Genomic DNA, 19,417 nt, shown 5'->3' with positions numbered 1-19,417 from the left:
CCAGGGAGTGTTTTCATTGCCCTGGCTTGGGTCATGTGACTATTCTTGACTCAGTCACTCTGGCTGGGGAAGGGGTGCTGTCCTGGGTGGGCACACTGTATGATCCTTGCCACTAGGCTGCCCAATAGTAGATGAGAACAAGCACCTCTCTGTGAAAGTAATCTATTACTGAATGAAAAAGAATGACACCACCGTTTAGAATTAGAATACCACCGTTTTGCAACCCCCAAGGATGACACGTTATGCGTCAATGACTTGGTTATGCCATAAAGAGAGGAAATCAAGCATCATGTTGTGTTCCCCTGTAGTCTGGCCAAAGAGATAAATCTGAGTGTGATCCAGTCTCTGGTAGCAGTCACCAGTTGGCAGGCAGCCACAGGACAGGGGTGTGGAGCTGCACCGTGAGTGTGCAGTGAGCGTAGTCCAGGCTCGGAGTTGGGACTGGGCAAGTGGCTGGGGTTCTTCCACAGAAAAACTGAAAGGAAAAGAAATGACAGGAAGTTCATAGAATAAGAGAAACTTAAATAACACATCAAAGTTTCTTAGATGGCCCAGGCTAACCTATAGTACCCGTGGATGTATGTTTGGAGGCAAAAAATAAAACAAAAATGCAAGGAATAACTGTGATAAAGCCCTTCTTTCCAAATATGTGGTACCAAACCCAGGTTCAGCTCCCTGCCGCCCAAAAAGCCAGTGACTGAGAGGCAATGGCTGGTGCAAGAGAAGTCGAATTATTCAAGAGCTGGCAGCCTGAGAAGACGCAGACCATGTCGCAAAGACCATCTTTGCATCTCAGTGCAGGCAGGGGTTTTTATGAACAGGGAAGGGGAAGGCAGGACAGAGGAAACTGGAGGGAGGGAGTGGAGTGTGGGCTTTCTGTCGAGGGTGCTGTGGGCAAGTCTGCTCCAATAACCATCTTGGAGCCAGTCAAGCAAAGGTCTGGTTTTCATCATCTCCGCTTTAGGGTTGAAGGTGATCAAATCTCCTGGAGCCAAAGTGCCTGAGGGCTGGAGTCTGCTTACTTTGAGATTAGCTCCCACAATCCTTTAAGCAAACATGATGGATACATGATACGTGAATTTACAAGTCATCATTTATAGAAACAATGTTAAAAGAATGGTGGGGTGGGTTACATACGCTTTGCAAAAATAGAAAAATATAAACCTTTCAAATGCAAGGAAGTGATTATTATGGGAGGTGGGTGAGCGGTCACTTACAGGGCAGGGATGAGCGTTTATTTAAATGGGCTTCCGGGGTAGCCAGCAAAGTTCTCATTCCTGGCAGTGTTCACCTTAGGATGATTCATTAAGCCACACATCTGTGTGTTTTCTTTAACTGTGTTTCACTTAAAAAAGGTTTTCAAAGCCAGGGGAGCAAGGATGTGAGCAGGCCAGTAGACCTCGAGTCAATTAGGGGTACATAACCTAACAGCCGAGGGGGCACCTGCTGCGAACGTGGCCTTCAGATTGAGACTTGAAGGAGGAGTCCAGGTTAGCCGAGGGAAGGTGAGTGGAGAGGAAGACCGAGTCCCAGGCCAAGGGCGCTGCACATGCAAAGGCGAATGGGCACAGGGTGCTTACAGAAGGGTCACGAGAGCTGAAGGTAGAAAGACGGCCCACCCAGACTGTGGGGAGCTTGTAAGTCAGGTGGGAGACTTGGGACTCTATCCTGAGAATAATAGGAAGCCCAGTGCACTTCCTGTCCTAAGGGATGGGCATTCTGAATGATCATTCTGTTCCCAGTGGGGAAGACTAGACCAGAGGGGACAAGAGTAGATGCGGCAGGTCAGCTAGGAGGCTGCCACAGTGGTCCAGACTAGATATGCCCCCAGCCCGAACCTGGTCGGCAGCAATAGAGAATGGAGAGAGAAGGACAGGTGTGAGAACTGTTTGGACAGTAGACCTGACAGGACTGGCTGAGAGAGGAGTCAACGGTGATGGCCAGGCCAGTGGCTTGGGCAGCGAGGTGCATTTTCTGCAATGGGGAGTGCCACTGGAAAGGAAGTTTAAAGAAAAGAGCCTGTTACCCTTGAGGTGCCTGGAGGCTGTCCAGCAGGGAGTTGGATGGAGTGCTCTGGGGGTCCAGGTGAGCGGTCTGGGCTGGGGCACAGACATGAGGACAGTCTGCAGAGGTAGTCTGAGGACCATGGGGCTGGCCGAGCTCACCCAGGAGCACAGCTGAGTGGAGGACCTAGGACAGAACCCGGGATGCTGAGGGTCAGGAGGGGCGGTGAGTGAGAGTGACCAGGCAGGTGGGCAGCACCAGGAGTGTGTAGAGTCCAGAGGGCACGGACAGGGTAGGCGGTCAGCAGGGTGAGGCGCTGCTGAGAGGTGTGGAAATCCAAGGACAGAAAATGCCTGCAGGATCCATGCATGCAAGTCACAGCGACGTGGTGGGAACCGGCTTGGTGGGAGTGGTAAAGGCGAAGCTGGATGAGGCTTGGCTAGAAAGTAGAGGTGGGTGTGGGGGAAGGGAGAGGCTGGCTGTGAGCGAGGAAAGGGGCCCACAGGGCGAAGTAGAGGTCCACAGGGTTACTGGAAGTCCTTTATTTTTGTCTGCAAAGAAATGAGGTCATATCCCCAATATTCTTGGCATGGGATCTGGAGAGAGATATGGAATGTACAAGAGAAGGGAGAGCTGCAGAGCCCGGTGGAGGCTGTGGCCTGGGGCAGGCTCACAGGAGGGGCAGGGGTAGGTGTGGATGCAGGTGAGTTGGTAGACTTGGTGGTTTAACTGAGTAAAGTGTGCGGTAGCAGGTCTAAAGAGGGTGCAGCACTTGCGAAATGGTTAGTCTCCACGAAGAGAAGAGGAGTGTGAGAGGTTGAGAGAGGGAACATAGTTATCAGGTGTAGCGGAGAGAGACTGGACTCTGGGGTCAGAAGCTGAATCTCCCCAGCCCTGCCTCTTGTCTCCTCTGTAACCCAGAAGGGCCATGTCACCCTTCGAGCTAAGTTTCATCATTTTCGAAAGGAGGTAATGGTACAGGCTGCCTCGGAGGGTCCTTAAGATCGAATGAGAGACACCTCTAACGGCACTTCGTGAAGTAAAGAGCGATGCCAGCAGCAGTTGATAAAAACAAGTCCGATAACCCCATATGACAAATGGCCCCAGAAGTCAGTGACATCGTGGATCCCCAGGAATGGGTGGGGGGCCCCTCCTGTTGCAGCCAGTGTGGAACGAAGGTCCCTGGGTAGCTGCAGGGCAGCAGCAGCCTCAGCGGCCCGTGACAGGAGTGGGGACGGAGACGGGTGGTTTTCCTCTGAGGTGGGGGCCTTTTGTCCTTTCCTCCATATGCTCACACGCCATTCAGTGCTCACAGGATTCTTCCCTCTGTTGTTTTATTTAATCCCTGGGAGGTGGGAACTCCGTTCTCATGTAATAGAGAAGTAACCGAGAGGCTACATAACTTGTTCCCATGACACCAGAAGTTAAACAGCACAGTCAGGGCAAGAACTTGGGCCTAATTTTTCGGCCAAATGATGGTTCCGTCAGAAATTCGACCAGCATTAAGGAGCGCAGTGCGCAAGTCCTGGCTCTGGCCTTTCTGTTCAGTAACCGCAGGTGAACTCCGTAACCACTAGGGCCTCAGTTTGTCCTTCTGTAACGTCTGGGCCTTGCCTTTCTTTGCCTGCTCTCTCACCGCAGGCCTGGGTTGCCAACTACGAGAGACCCCGAATGAATGCCAACTCCCTGCTGGCCAGCCCCACGGGCCTCAGCCCCTACTTGCGCTTCGGCTGCCTCTCCTGCCGCCTCTTCTACTACCGCCTGTGGGACCTGTATAAAAAGGTGAGGGCACGGGAGGGTGGCACGCCCTGCCTCCAGGTGCAGCAGGGTGGACAGGGCCTTCCAGACCACTCAGCCACCGTAAAAAGGGGCCTTCCCTCTGGCCCCGGGGGTGAGGCGTGGGTTGTGGATTTTGGAGGTGCTTCAGTGTGCACGGAGTCAGAGAAGGTGGGGAGAGCCCGTATCCAAGAGCTGGCAGGGCCGAGTGCAGCCCAAACTGTCGATCTGCGTAAAGTCCAGGTTAACAGGTAGAACAGGACAGGCGGAAAAGCTGACCTCAGGGTGTGTCCCTAGAGGTGGCAGGTCTACTGGCAGCAGGTGGGTGGTGGCGGGGGAGGACTCGAGGTGGGAGGCAGGGAGGGCAAGGCTGGCGCCAGTCCTCAGCTGAAGAGCACAGCAGCCCCGTTGGGGTTGTGTGCAGAGCCCTGAAAGGGGAGCCCAGGAGGGCTGGCAGTGGCCCTTCAGGGATGAGGAGAAGGCCCGGAGGGCTGCATGCAGGGCCAGGCCATGTAGACCGTGGGCAAATATCCCCATGACAATCCCCAGGCAGGGAGAGGGCGACACACCAACTACTCAGATTGTTCCAGGCCTCCGTGTCCTTGCCTGTATCCGGATTCTGTGGCAGGTGAGGGCTTTGATGGATTTAGTGGGTAATCTTGTGATTTCAGGAAAGTCATGAGTAGCAGGTCTGATCTCTTAATTCCCTTGGGGTCCCAGACCCAGGCTATTATGTGTGACTTACATAAGCAGGAGCTAGACTAAGAGCACTTGTGTATGTGTGGTGAGGGGAAAAGTCCCTTTGATGTTCTAGAAAGTGGAGCCGAACAGGGAAGCCCTCGAGGACAAGGATTTTCGCCCAGTCTGGGGAGTTCGGTTCCCAGTGCAGAGTTCAGCAGTGACGGCCTTTCCCCTGCCCACCGCTCTACAGCATCCTCATTGCTCGGAGCCAGCACAGCCAGCACCCAGGGGTTTTAGCTGGGGGCACATTGTGCTGCTTCTTCTAGGGCCTAGTCCTTCCACCTGTGCAGGGGGTTTAAAGCAACCGGGTTCATGGCAGCTCCCTTTGTGGGAGAGGCCTGGGGACACGGTGATGAGCGTTGGGCTTTAATATCCACGTGCCCCTCCCACCCCCAGGTGAAGCGGAACAGCACACCCCCTCTCTCCCTGTTTGGGCAACTCCTGTGGCGAGAGTTTTTCTACACGGCAGCCACCAACAACCCCAGGTTTGACCGCATGGAGGGGAACCCCATCTGCATCCAGATCCCCTGGGACCGCAACCCTGAGGCCCTGGCCAAGTGGGCCGAGGGCAAGACAGGCTTCCCCTGGATTGACGCCATCATGACCCAGCTGAGGCAGGAGGGCTGGATCCACCATCTGGCCCGGCACGCCGTGGCCTGCTTCCTCACCCGCGGGGACCTCTGGGTCAGCTGGGAGAGCGGGGTCCGGGTGAGTGCTCGCTCATCGGGGAGCTGGCCTGTGTCCTCTGTCGGGCCCAGCCAAGGGTAGCTAGCCCCCCTGTGCTGGGGGATGGGGTGGGACCCCTGGGACCAGGAGACCCCCTCCAAGTCCTCCTTGCAGGCTCAGAGGGCACAGATGGGGATTTCCAGCAGAAGGGCTTCAACTCTTTTCTCCGCGAGGCATATGGTGACCTGGGGAGAGCCACCGCAGTAGGTGCCCCTGGAGACTGATGCCCCACCCTGCCCCACCTAGGTGTTCGATGAGCTGCTCCTGGACGCGGACTTCAGCGTGAACGCGGGCAGCTGGATGTGGCTGTCCTGCAGCGCCTTCTTCCAGCAGTTCTTCCACTGCTACTGCCCTGTGGGCTTCGGCCGCCGCACGGACCCCAGCGGTGACTACATCAGGTGGGGCACAGACCAGGCGTGCTGCCTCCCAGCCACTGCGGCCCCTGCCTAGGATGGGTGACTATTGATCCTTTGAAGGAGGGTTCCGGTGTGCTGACAGGTTGTCTGTTTCAGGCGATACCTGCCCAAATTGAAAGGGTTCCCTTCGAGATACATCTATGAGCCCTGGAATGCCCCAGAGTCGATTCAGAAGGCTGCCAAGTGCATCATCGGTGTGGACTACCCACGGCCCATCGTCAACCATGCTGAGACCAGCCGGCTCAACATCGAGCGAATGAAGCAGATTTACCAGCAGCTCTCTCGCTATCGGGGACTCTGTAAGGAGCCACGGCTTCCCCGCCAGCCCTAGCTCGCTGAGGGGAGGGGCAGCACCTGTGGGCTCCGGGGGGGGGGGGGGGGGGGGTAGGTGGGGATGTCAGAGATTTGCCAAGGGAGACTGAGTGCTGTCTTCCCGGCCACTGTGCCGACATACCTCCCCACTGCCCAGGATACTGCACACGGGGCTGGATCAGGCTTCTGAGTAGTCATGAGGACCCCCATCTCGTTTGCACCTGCCCCACAGCCCTCGGCAGTCCCATGAGGGTGCATTTTGAGTACTCCCCTGCCTCTCTCCCAGGTCTACTGGCGTCCGTCCCTTCCTGCATGGAGGACCTCAGCAACCCGGTGGCAGAGCCCAGCTCGAACCAGACGGGGAGCACGAGCAGTGCAGGTGAGTAGCAGCTGGCCTGCCGTGGCCCGTGTCCATCCCAAGGGCCCTGCAGGACCGCCACCACTTCTGTCACTGAGGGCTGATGGCAAAGGCCAGACATTTGGGCCCCAGTGGAGCACAAACAGGGAAGGAACCATGCAGATCACTTCTGATAACAGTGCTTCCGGGAAAACAAAAGTGAGGGACCTGGTAAGAGAAGGGCTGGGGCAGGGGGTTACTTCAGGTCACTTCATATTGGCATAGTCAGGGATCGCCTCTCCGAGCAGGGGCCTGAGTAGTGAGCAGAGCCAGCCTTTTCAAGGACCGAGGGAAGAGCATTCCCCCAAAGGGAAAAGCAGAAAAAGGCCTAGAGATGGAACGAGCTTAGCCCATTCAAAGAACAACGGCAGGGAGGCCAGTGCGGCTGGCATGCCCCGAGAGAGGAGCTGGAAGGAGACATGAGGACAAAATGTAACAGGAGCAGCATTGTGTAGGCTCGGTGCCCACGAGGGGGATGCGGGTTCTGTCGTCAGCGCACTGGGAAGGCACTGGCAGTGGGCCAGCGGGGCGGGGGCTGAGTCTGATTCACGTTTTACAATGCTCACCGTGCCTGCTGTGTGGTGGGGACAGTGTGGGCAGCAGTGAGTGCAGGGAGGCTAGAAAGGAGGCGACTGCAGTTGTCCAGGCAGGCGATGGCAGCATGGCCCAGTGGTGGCAGGAAAGAGAGAAATAGATAGACTTGGCGCCTTCTTAACGTGCTTCCTTGGGCTCTGGATGAAGATCAGGAAGGTGGGACAGGCCAGGACTCCCGGGGCTTCTCTAGTTTGCTCAGCAAGCCTGGTGAGGGCGCTGCTCCTTCCTGCCTCAACTTCTGAGCAAGGACAGCAGACGGGCCAAACCAGCCCTGCAGCCCGTGAGATGCGGGGCCCAGACGCTGGCTCTGCTGCCCAGCAGTTCCAGTTGTGCTGTCCTTGTACAAGGTCATTGCTGAACGGAAGGCCGAGGGTCCGGCCTGAGGAGCAGCGTGCCAGCCTGGCACTGATGCACGGGCACCCTGCCCCTGAAGGGCTGCCATCGCAGTCTCAGGCCATCTTGGCTCTATGCCCAGTCTGTGTGAGTGACCCTTTGACCCGCTTTCCCGCAGGCCCAAGGCCGCTGCCCACTGGCCCAGCGTCCCCCAAACGCAAGCTGGAAGCCGCCGAGGAGCCACCTGGGGAAGAACTCAGCAAACGGGCCAGGGTGGCCGAGCTGCCTGCCCCAGAGCTGCAGAGCAGGGACGTCTGAGTGAGTGACAGCAGCTTAGAGTCAGCCTCAGGAGGGAAGGTGGGAGAGAGGTGGGGGCCATTGGGAAAACTACTTGCTTTCCAGCTGAAGGCTAAAACCCAGCACACTGGATTAAAAATTGGTGGGCAGTGCATGATTCTTTAGGGCTTCAGTTAAAAAATTCTACCATTCTGACTTCTATATCTTCTAAAATTTAATTTGCCAACCCTTTCTTTGCCAACTAAGGAGAAAAAATTAGGGATAGAGCGGGGCTCTTTCTACTTATCAAAGTGAGGCAAATCCAACAAAGCAAGCAGAGGCCCGGAAGTGAAGCTGTGGGAGAAGTGGCCCTGTGGTAGGGTCTGAGGGTGCTCAAGGCCCCTCTGCCATCCCCCGCCCCTGCCCTGGTTAGGCTGTGTTCTATAGACAGGCCAGGGGAGGGCAGCACTTGCTTCAGGAGAGAGGCTCCCGCAGCCCAGCCCCACCAGCAGGACCAGCAGTCAGGACTCCCTATCGTCTGTGCTTCCTAACGGCCGCCCCTCCACTCTCACCTTATCGTGGCCTTGGCTCTCTGCTTTCCTGTTGGCACTCATCTTTTTTGGAAACCCCCTGAAAGTTGTTTAAAAAAAGACAAACCTGAGTCCTCCTTCCCTAGAGCAGGAAGGGTCTCTTATGCCTTTCTTGGAGAAATATCAATTATTGGCCTCTTTGAGTCCTCATTTGAGGCTGTTCCTCAGTGGTGCGTGCATCGTGAGATTGAAGGGTGATTTTCTCCATGGAGCTGATTGATTCTTTTTGCCAAACCCCTCCACTTCGGGGCTAGGCGGGGCCATTGGTTTAAGTGTCCAGCCTGGAATGCAGTGAGACAGCAAGTGTTTGATGCTTGTGCCCCCTACCCCTCCAGGCTCTTTGTCCCAGCTGTTGCTGGTGACAGATTTGTGCTATCTTGTTTAGGAACACCGGCAGCCTTAGATACTGATCTCTTAGTTATCTCTTAGCTCTGTAATTCTAAGCAAAGTTCATTCTGTTCTACAGATCTGGCACTTGCCAGGCTGATATTCTGACTTCCAGGTGAGAGCACCAAAGGACAGGTTAAATGTCCAGGCCAAGGCCGCTCAGTAAGCTAATGGCATCCAATTCAGCATGAAATTGTTGCCAACAGGTGTGTGAGGAAGGGGAGCATACGGCATATAAAATGCGATGTGACGCGTACCCATAAGGATTTAACAGAAAAAAGAGACCAGTGACTTACGATTCCTAGACAGATGATACAGGCTCTACACACTCATCACACAGCAGCTATTGGTGGGCTGGAGTGACCAGGGCATATCCAATACAGAAGTTTACACTGGAGGCCTGAAAGGTGGTTTGGAGTTAGAGGGCATTACCCACAGAAAAACAGCTCGATGACTAAGTGATCTTGTCCAGATTACTTAACCACTTTGAGACTCAGTTTCTTTACCTATAAATTAGGTTGCTGTTGGCAAAGATTAAATAATTAAATGTAAGTGCCAGTTAGGAATGAATGGGGCTATTGGGAGTAGAAAACCTGACTACTGTATCTAAAACAAATAGGGATTTATTTTCTTACCTAACAACAGGCCCAGAGCTGGGTGTTGCTGGTTTGGGTTTGGTGGTTTAGCAATGCCAGCATCAGCTTTCCTGAGAGTCTCTTGCTTCATGGACTCAAGGTGGCTGCCACAGCTTCAGCCATCAATTTCTCATCCAAAACAGGAAAAAGAAGGAATAGCAGAGGCAGCTGTACCCATTCATTTAGTAAACATATATTAAGTGATCACAATTTGCCAGACACTGGGATTGTAGGCATTGGAATATGAACATAACTTACAACGTTCCTTTCCTCTTGGGTACTCTTAGTGGGAGGAGCCAGACAATAAACAAATAGATACAAAATATGTCAAGAGGCTCACCCTGGCTGGTGTGGCTCAGTGGATTGAGTGCCAGCCTGTGAACCAAAGGGTCGCAGTTTCAGTTCCCAGTCAGAACACATGCCTGGGTTGCAGGCCAGGTCCCCAGTAGGAGGCACTCAGGAGACAACCACACATTGATGTTTCTCTCCCTCTCTTTCTCCCTCCCTTCCCCTCTCTCTAAAAATAAAGAAATAAAGAGGCCCTAAGCTGTATAAAGAAAAAGTAAAGTTGGATAAGAAGATAGAAAGTAAAGGTTAGGGCACAGGGGAGGTTGCAGTTTTACATTATGAGGGCTGTCAGGGGTTGCCTCTCTTTATTTTATGAAGAAAATAAAAGCTTTTCCAGAATACCCTCCCCTAACTTTTCACACTGGTCTCCTGAGCCAGAACTGGGTGATAGAGCCACCCCCAAGATGGGAAGTAGGGATCCTGCTTGTCCAGATCAGAGCAGTTCAGACCATTGGTTTTTCAACTTGAGTGAGCAACAGAATTCTCTGGAGAATTTAAGCCACATTGCTGGGCCCCACCCACAGAGCTTCTGATTCAGTAGGTCTGGAGTGGAACCTAAGATCTGCATCTCCATCCTGGCCAGTAACTCAGTCGGTTAGAGCATCGTCCCCGTATACGAGGGTTGCAGGTTCGATCTCTGCTCAGGGCACATGCAAGAATCAGCCAGTGAATGCATAAGTAAGTGAGCAACAAATGGATCTCTCTCCCCCCCACCCCCCTCTAAAAATCAATAAATAGAAATTTTACAAAAAAGGATTTACATTTCGGACAAGTTCCCAGAGGTTGATGATGGTTCCCACCTGGGACTGAACTTCATGAATCGCTGACTTAGACCGATCACGGTCCATTGTCAGGGCCAGGCTCACGACCCATTGAACAAAATCTGGGAAGTGTGGAGAGCTAAGAGTGTATGATACACAAGGCACTTAGCTCAGTGTCTGGCTGAGTACCCAGGAAATGATAGCTGTGATGATGATGATGACGGTGATAATGGATCTTGTCATCATTATTATTTTGAAAGAACATAAGGTTACATAGCGGGGCCTGATCATGGAGCATCGTAAATGCCAGGCAGCTGGGCCCTTGGTGTGCTCTGCGGGAGCTAAGGGCTGTTGGACCAGGAGAGTGCCGTACTCAAACTGGCCCTTTGGGAAGATTAGCCAGACACTGGGCTGCGACCAGCAGAGGAAATGGTGGCAGGAGGGAGCCAGCTAAGAGGCTGCAGCAGGGATTCCAGGTGGCATTACAAGCATGCAGAGGTCAGGGCCTGAGTCTTGCCTTGTAGTCCAGGAGATGTCCATCAGCCTCTTGGGATCTTAAGGACTGATTCTCAAGGTTTGCTCTGACCTTGATCATGGCTGATTGGTTGGAAGTGGGGGCCAGGAGGTTGGAGGACAAGACAGCCTGGGGAAGAGCCCTGTGTTCTCTGGACCCCCGAGAGGAGAGAGCGCACTTGTGTGTCACTGCGTGCTGGTGACAGCCGTGGGCCTGAAACTCTTCAGTGTCCTCATCTGTAAAATGGCACCATGTCACCTGCCGCACCCCCTGAACAAACACGTTAGGGAAAGAAAATGAAAACTTGTGTGAAAAGCCGAGTGAGTTCAATTCACCGCGCAGGGGAAATGACATTGCCGTCTTACACGTGCCGCCCAGGGTGTTGTTGACCGTGCCTTCGGTCAGAGCTGCACGCTGGGCGGAGGGTTCCCAGAGCAGTGGCCTCGTGGCCCCACGTTACAGTGTTACACTGACAGGCAGGAGACCGCCCCTTTCTCCCCTCCTTCCTGTCAGTGTCACTCGTGTGCCTTGGGTCAGGGGAGTAACCTTTCTGAGACGCTTTCGCTGTAAGGTGTGAATGATCGTTCTGTACTGGCCTAAAGGCTCCATCTGGGGCCTTCTGAGGCTCTGATCAAGCTGTGCGTGCTCTAGTTGTATGATTCTGTTATTTCTAATGCCGAGGGCCTGTGGCCGCTCAGCGGGCAGACAGTGGCCTGCATTTTAAACTGATCTTGTGGGGAAACAGGCCCTCAGATCGGCAGGTTCCATGCTTACCTCAGACCCACACCAGTGTCTTTCCTGCCTTCGGCTTTATTGTACGGTGTTTGTCTAACTGAAAAATAAGCCAGTCCCCAAATAGCTGTCATTTCAGCTACTACCCGTGATCCCCAAAGCTGCTGACGGCTCAGGATTCCATTAGCCTCAATTGTGTACAGATTTCTCTTACGGGTCCAATTATTTTACCACAGGGGGAACAGCTCACATGATCCATTTGCCTTTCTGCTGGTACATAGCGATCTGTTGAGAGAAGCCCCACTGAATACAAAAGGTTCTTGGCCAAGGATCACCTCTTCCCCTCCCCCTTGGGCAGTTTACCAGAGCTCGGTTAGCTGCGGGCCTCACTGCGGGAAACCGGACTTCTGGCATCTCTTCATAGGAATCTTCTTGACACCTATTTAGTGGTAGACCCCTCCTTACCTGAAATAAAGTGTGTGGAAGGTACTGGGCGGCCTGGAAAATGGGGCACAGTAGTGCGGGCAGTGTGGCATCTGGAAAAGAGCCCTGGCTTCACGCTCACCTGGCAAGTGTCTGCATCTTGTCCTTCAGTTCAGGGCCTGGGAGCCTTCGCACCAGCTGCCTCAGCTCTGCGGTTCCCAGTTCCAAGGTTCCCAGTTCCCACCAGGAAATGAGAAGGCGGGGCTCCATCCCCTCACACTCCCTGACACTTACTCAGTGGCCATTGACTGACTGAGGCCCCTTCCCTTCTGCAGTGTGGTTTCCAGGGTGCAGGAAGGGTGCACGGGCATGGTGGACACAAGACGTGAGACCGAGGTGAAGAGCTGAGCTCTGTGTGCCATCCAGGCCCGGCTGCGCCTCTGCCTCCCTGCTCCTAACTTGGGAGCTGGTGGCAAACCCTGCACGCTCTCAAGTTCTCGGGCACTGCCTCGCCCAGTGTGGCAGGGAGAGGATGACGCTGAGACTTGGTTACAGGCTCCAAAGTCTCCTGCAGACCTTGAGCCAGCGTGGTGTCCTCTGCTGACACAGCTCACGTGTGCACGCCCCTCCTGGGCTTGGCTGGGGGGAGGGGGACTTGCAGATTTGGGTTTCTCGTAGCATCCAATGGACAGGAAGGGGTGTGAGGGCACAGGTATACGGGGGGCCGTCCTAACGACACACGCACTGAAGGAGGCAATCATTAGTTTATTTTGTGCTCCAGCTGCTTCTGTGTTCTTCTATTAACGACAGGCTGAGAGAGTTGGACTAACAGAAGATTGATTTTTCGGTGCATGTTTTATGAGTCGGTTTTCCAGGTGCCTCTCCCCTGCCTGCTGTTCCTTCTCCTTTCGTGCTCTGTCAGCATTTCCTGCGAGGCCTCCTTGATGCCCAGCCCCCTTTTCTGCAGACCTGTCCCTTAGCTTGAGGACTAGAGCACGGGGACCAGCTAGTTGTCTGCTGATCAAGCACCTTTGAGTAGCTAGTTGAACAGGCTCCATTGTCAGGGACGAGTTGGTGCTTACGAACCTCAGTTAGCCATGCTTTTGTGTTCGAGCCATCGTAGAGGGACTCGGGTCGCTGGGACTCATCTGAGGCCAGGACACTGCCACCTCCCCTCATGAGCCTGCCCCATAGCTAAGTCATGACTGAGTCTGCATGGGTCTGAACTGCTGTCATTATAGCCGCCTGAGGGCCCCTCACACCCTTATTGTCGTAAGTGTAGGCGTTGGCTCTTCAACCCTTTTAGGGTTACCGTGCTTCGGTGAGTCTGATGCAGGGTGGAACCTCTCCTCAGAAAGCTGCACCTATTCACACACAGAAGAAAACATGTGCAGAACTTCAGGGTCTTCGTGCACTTGCCCCTTACGCCTCTCCTCGGACCCCCTAGAGGAAACTCAGAGTGAGAGCCCTGGTCCTGGGAATCTTCCAGCACTCTTCATTCTCCCGCATGCCTGCAGGTGAAGAAAACACAGGAAGCTGAGGCATCGGGTGGGAGCACGTGGTGGCGCCAGTGCCGCAGTTTCTCGTTTCAGGAGAGTAGCCCTCGCTCCGGCCTCACAGCAGGAGCCAGAGAGGCCTGGGTGTGAGGCCCACCACGGCCAGTGACCATAGATGCACTTTCGTAACATTTGATTGTAGCGAAAATATACAGCCAGGTTGTCACAGTCCAAGCGTAAAGGCAAAAATTATTAAGAAGAATACACACCTTAAAGAATGGGGCACTGACCTGCTCAGGTGGCCGCTCCTCCATTTGCTCTAGTTTACCCAGCTTCTAGGTAAATTCTCTGATGATAAAATCAGATAGAATCGTCTTCAAATTTAACGTTCATCTTGAAAGGGTTTCGCGTGTCGGGAGACTGATTTTAAGTCCCTAATGCCATGTCGTCGACCCGCGGCAGCATTTTCCCTTCTCTGTTACCACCCAGACCTGCATGTATGTTGCTCAGACACTAGTCATCATGCCACCACGCTGAACTTCTTCTTTTTATGTCTTCTGAAAGCCCGACTGAGCCCCGCCGTGACACAGAGCTTGCTTAGTGGTAAGCACGCAGGTTTGGGAGTCAGACCAGCCTGGGGTTCCCGCGCTGGCTCTGCCGCCTCTGGATGCCTAGGTCTGGGCGCGTCATCTGTCCCCTCTGGCTTCGGTTTTCTCATCTGTAAAAATAAGGGCCATCGCTTCCGGGCTAATGGGCTGTTTGCTCGGGCAGCCATGGTAAAGTGCCACAGACCAGGCAACTTAGAGGAGGCCGGACGTCTCACATTGCGGTGACCCACAGGCGCGGTCCTTCCGAGGCCACTCTCCTTGGCTCGCAGACGGCCGCCTCTTCACACAGTCTTCCCTCTGAGCTGCCTGTGTCCTGATCCCCTCCTCCTGCCAGGGCAGCAGTCCTGATGGGACTAGGGTCCGCCTTTTGCTGTATGACTTGCGTGGTGCAGGGAGGGTACATAGGGCACCTCACTGAATCACCTCTTTAGAGACCCTGTTTCCCAAAACAGTCACAGTCTGAGGTCAGGACTCACGTAGGAATACTGGGGAGACGATGCAGCCGCAAGCCCAGTGTGTAGTGCCTGCCCCAGGCTCAGTAAGCCGCCTTGTACTGCCCCTCATCGTGCAGACTGGCACACTGTCCACAGCGCGCGGAGTGCCTGGGCACACTCTCGGGCACACGCAGACACACTACGGCTGTTTAAGCAGGCAGCCCAGCCTCCTGCCTGGCTTCCCCGGCTTCTGTTATCAGGCATGAGGCCATTTCTTCCCTCTGCCCCAGATTCGAGATGTTATAAATCTTTCAAATGAGTCATCCTTGTGTCTCCTCTCTCCTCCCCTCAATCCTCTAGCACAGGACCCTGGTCCTTTGATCTATTTGTGGCAATTTCTAAACTCAGCCATTGCCTTCATCTTCAAAAATCACTGGTCCCGGCTGACTTCTCTTCCAGGCATTTTTTTTTTCTGACTTTCCATTTCTGGCAGCAGCTACTCTGCCTTGATTCAGAAATTGCCCTTGTCATATCTGAGCAAGGTCCCCCAAGGCCGCGTACGAGCCTCGCGTGGCCTTCTCCTCCCCTCTGCTGCTGCCGCTCTCGGCCCTGAGCCAGGGGAGGCACGGCGGGTCTGCCGGGGAGAGCTGGCCCTGCGTGGGCACCTCGTAGCGGCAGTGCCCTGGCGCGCAGTGGCATCCCAGCAACCATCTTGTCCCCAGGCGCTGTGGCCCATGTGGTTCACTCTCCCCAGCTCCTGTCTGAGCATCCCCAGAGCAGCAGGCAGAGGTGCTTTGTCCCTGGGCAACCGAGAAGCCTCCTGACTGCCCCTTTTAGCACTTGTTTTTCTCTTTCAGTGGCAGCGCTGTGGCTCCGTGAGCAACGCCTGGGCGCCCGAGCAGCCGCCAGTGGGCTACAACCTGCAGAAAAGCTGATCGCTGACAGATCGAGCCAGCGTGTGTGTGTGTGCGCGCGTGTGCAGGGGAAGGAGTGGTGTGCCTATTGGTGTGTGCATGCATCTGTTTACACTCTTGTGATTCTGAACGCTGCCTGGGCTGGAGAAGTACCTGTAGCAGCTTCACCTCAGCCTTCAGACACCAGGCTAGAGGTCATGGCTGTGACTCTCAGCCACCATCTGTCCCTGGGAACCAGCTGCCCTGTCTGAACAGAAAAGTGGTGGGACCCTAGCTGGGATTCTGGCACCTGCCCCTCCCCCAACCCCTCCCCTCTGCCTCCTCACATTGGACTGAGGAGTGGAGGGCGACATTTCCGGTTCTCCTCCAGAGCCCTGCTGAATCCGTCCTGCCCTGGAAGCTGAGCAGCTGGAGTGGATGGGTGCTGTCCAGACACAGTCACCTGGTCTGGCTTCTATCTCATTTTAAAATTCCCTGCCCCGGGGTCCTCCAGACCCTTCCTCAGGCATCTAGGCCAGAGCACAAGGCTGGGGACAGATCTGAAAACTTCCTGCCGTCACACAGACGTGCACCTGTCCTGTGTGCCTGGTACTGTAGACAGTAACCTAGGAGGCACAGTCACGTCTTGGGGACTGGAAACCTAAGGTTAGGAGTAGTGTCCCAGCTCTCGCTGTTGCTTCCCCAGAAGCTGAGAGCCAGTTCAGAGCTGACTATGGAGACCCAGCACCTCCCCCAGGGGGAGGCAGGTTCCTGGACTCCTCGGCCACACTCCAGGACACCACAGTGCTGCCGCTGAGCTCAGCTGACACCCCTCCAGGGAAGCCGTCCTGGTCTGTGGTCTGCAGGCTTCCGGGCCCGGCAGTGGCCAGCGCCCAAGCTGCCATGCCAGCGCCACCAGTAGCTGGGTACCAGGGACCCGGGCAGGTGGGCCAGGGTGGGCACTGCTAGGGACAGTTGGGAAAGGTCAAGTAGAGAGCCCACCCAGCACACTAGCCCTTCCAGAAGCAGCAGGCGGGAGGTTGGACCCAGAGAAGCCAAGGCCTTACATTCCAGGAGTGGCCTGTGCCTCCCACCTCAACCTCCCACTGGCGAAGGCCCGTGCCGAGAAAGAATGAAAACAAGGACTGTGGTCAGCTGCAGCAAGTCTTCCCTCCACCCCGTGGCCTGCACTAGAGCCACAAAGTGTGTGTGTGTGCGCGCGTGTGCTTGTGTGTGTGAGAGTGCGTGCTCGCGCACTCATAGCTGAGAGGCTGATTCCTTTTTGGATTTCTGTCCTCACGTGTAACATTAAGCTGGCCACTGGCCTTTCTCCTCTCTACCTCCCTGTGACCTTTCCCAGCCTCATAGCTGTTAACTCCCTTGGCCCCAGCCCTGTGCCTCCCTGTCCACTGTCCTCTGTCCTCAGACCAGAGCCCTGAGGTCAGGCCCGTGTCCCTCAGCTGCCCAGCGCATTGACAGGCTTCTTCCTGAGATGTCCTCAGGTTTTCTCAGCCAGAGAGCTGCCTTCAGAGTCCTACTGTTATATGTATGTCACCCTCACTAGAAATGGCCCACACTTGTGTTGGGGGGCAGGGCACAGGTGGGGGAGTGTGTTTCAAGCCTTGGGTTGGGAATACCCCTTTCCTCTAGCCCCAGCCAGGAGGAAAGAGAACTGGGGGCTATCAGCAGAAGGGGGGTAGAGCAAGCCTAGAAGGGCTGGTCTGAGAAACAGGGGCTAGGGGGCTTCGGGCCAGAGTCACTACTTACTTAGCAGCACCTTCAAATACCAGGATGAGTCCCTTTTCCTGCCTATTTGATGATGCTGTCTTCCTTAAGGTACAAGTTGGCCAGACCACGTAACCCGACTTCCCCCTCCGTGGCATGCTGGCCCATTCCCAGTAGAATGGAGCCGTCCACTCCCGGAGCTAGGAGGAGTGGGGAAATGGTGTGTCCAGGGGCCCGGAGTGCCACGATGGCTTTGTGCCTCCCCTGTCCTGGCCCAGGTGTCCCTGGGGGCTACCAAAGAGCGTTGGCCCACGTTCTGATGCAGGGGCCACCATGGGGAAGAGATGGTCGCAGGCAAAATGTACTTTATACAGAGATTTTTGTTGCAGGGAAGGTGTGTTTCTCCCACAGTTTGTGAATATCACTTATTTCATAAACGTCTGATCCTGTCTGAACAAAGCTGTGCTGTCATCAATTTGTGGGCCGTCTGGGGCCTGGGAATCAGCAAGGCTGAGCCTGGGTGAAGCCTTATGTCAGACCATCTTGGTTCTGCTGGGACTGGGAGCCTTTTACCCCTCCTTGGAGGTGGCAGGGAGGCAGGGTTGGAGAGAGATGGAGGAAGGGGGATCCCCCTAGGTGAGCAACTGGTGCTCCAGATCTTTGTCAGAGTTGGGGGTCAGTCAGCCAGAAGGGCACAGAGCGCTCCAGACCCCAGATGAGGTGGGTGCCTGAGTGTTGTTCAGCATTTACCTGGGCTTTGACCCAGCTGGCCCCGCCCCCCCTCCCCCGCCATGCTGGGGTCAGTGAGGCCCTCAGTCCATCCTTCACTGCACCTCGGCCACTTAGGTTACAGCTGTGTGGTACAGAAGGCACGCAGGGCCTCTGGCTTTGGGTCAGTGGTCACGATCTGCCCAGAGCCAAGCTCAGGGCCTGGGTGCTGGCTTTGTCTCGTGCCCTCTTGATGGGACAGTGCTGCGCTCTGTGCAGTGTACGGTGTGTGGGCTTCTGCCCTGGGACCACTGGGACCACTGGAAGTGAGAGCATTAGCCCACACTCCAGCTTCTCATGGGAAGCGGCTCAGGCAAGGCCTGAGAATGTCACCTGCTGTCCTGCAGGAATTAGAGAAAGGATAAAGGGAGAAACTTGACCCTGGGGCTTGTGTCATCCTTGGCTCTGATTTGAAGCCCCTGATGGCGCCCTTCCTTCTCTTTCTTCTCCTGGCTTCTATGTAATATGGCTCTGGCTTGGCCTCAGGGGCTAAGTACAAAGGGATACCTTTGTTCCTGGGCAAAAGGCCCCAGAAGATGGAAAAGCACCCATTCTAAGGAACAGTTAGCTGCTATGGCAAGACCACTTTCCTGGGAGAAAAAGCCAGGCACCATAGCAGTAGGTGGTTACTGGTTGGGCACAGTGAAAGGAGCCTGGACCGCAGTAGCAGGAAGGGTAAAGTGGCCATTTGGATGAGCCCAGGGCAGGGAAACCAAGGCCTTTGGCCCCAGGTATTGGGATGTTTGTTCTCAGGGCTGCAGCTGAGGGCTGTTTGCTGCAGGGCTGGTGCCTGCAGCTCCTTTCCAGATGCTCCATTGAAGGAAAAGGGGGTGGCTAACCAGTTGGCAGTCCAGCTTTGCCAACAGGCCCCACACGCTGTGAAACACCCCTTCAGAGAGAGGTGAAGGACAGCCTGAGCGGTTCCCTCAGGTGGCCAGAGAAGCCAGTGAGGTTTCGCGAGAGGCTCTGTGATTCACCAAAGCTGGTGCCCTAGCCTTGGCCAGCAGCTGGCAGGTCCATCATCCATGCTCTGTGAAAGAATTCACGGACTATAGCCCTCCTAGGGGAGAGGAGACTGGGAAGAAAGCACAGCCTGAACCTAACAAGGGATAGAGGTACTGGAGGGAGCAGAAAAACCACCAAAAGAATCCCAAGAAAATAATGGGGGGGGGGTGGAAGGAAAGGTCCCAAGTCTAAGTGAGAAAAGTGAACAAACTGGGAAAGCCTTGACAGGAAGAAGGGAAAGCTGAGAGAAGCCACGAGGAAGCGTTCAGTTCACCATGAGTAGCTGTTCGGGGCCAAAATAGGGCTTGGGTCAATCTTTAGAGAGAAGGCCCTCTAGGGGGGTTCCTTAGGAGGGTTCCCCTTAAGGTAAGGGGACAGGGTGGGCTGAGACCTGGGCTCCAGCAGGAGATGGGCTCTTCTCAACCTATGTGACAACACATTTGTTTTATGTTTCATCCTCACAACCACCATGGGAGAGACCATTATTTTCCCCATTTCACAGATGAGAAAAGCAAACCTCAGG

The 19,417-nt window shown here is 54.9% G+C and overlaps 1 protein-coding gene across 1 annotated transcript in view; it reads left to right on the top strand.

Moving 5' to 3' along the window:
• The window catches only part of CRY2 (cryptochrome circadian regulator 2), a 32,971-nt gene extending 15,397 nt beyond the window's left edge, over nt 1-17,574 (top strand). Inside the window, exons 6-12 of the mRNA XM_024558863.4 lie at nt 3,646-3,786; nt 4,918-5,229; nt 5,494-5,645; nt 5,760-5,962; nt 6,262-6,354; nt 7,478-7,617; nt 15,361-17,574. Coding sequence (XP_024414631.2) covers nt 3,646-3,786; nt 4,918-5,229; nt 5,494-5,645; nt 5,760-5,962; nt 6,262-6,354; nt 7,478-7,617 — 1,041 coding nt within the window. The 3' untranslated portion in view covers nt 15,361-17,574. The remainder of the gene's footprint in view (nt 1-3,645; nt 3,787-4,917; nt 5,230-5,493; nt 5,646-5,759; nt 5,963-6,261; nt 6,355-7,477; nt 7,618-15,360) is intronic.
• The last annotated feature ends 1,843 nt before the right edge of the window (nt 17,575-19,417 follow it).

This window comes from Desmodus rotundus, chromosome 5 (genome assembly GCF_022682495.2).
Source record: "Desmodus rotundus isolate HL8 chromosome 5, HLdesRot8A.1, whole genome shotgun sequence".
Lineage (NCBI taxonomy): Eukaryota > Metazoa > Chordata > Mammalia > Chiroptera > Phyllostomidae > Desmodus > Desmodus rotundus.
The sequence above is the reverse complement of the archived record's forward strand: the minus strand, read 5'-3'. Positions and strand labels throughout refer to the sequence as shown.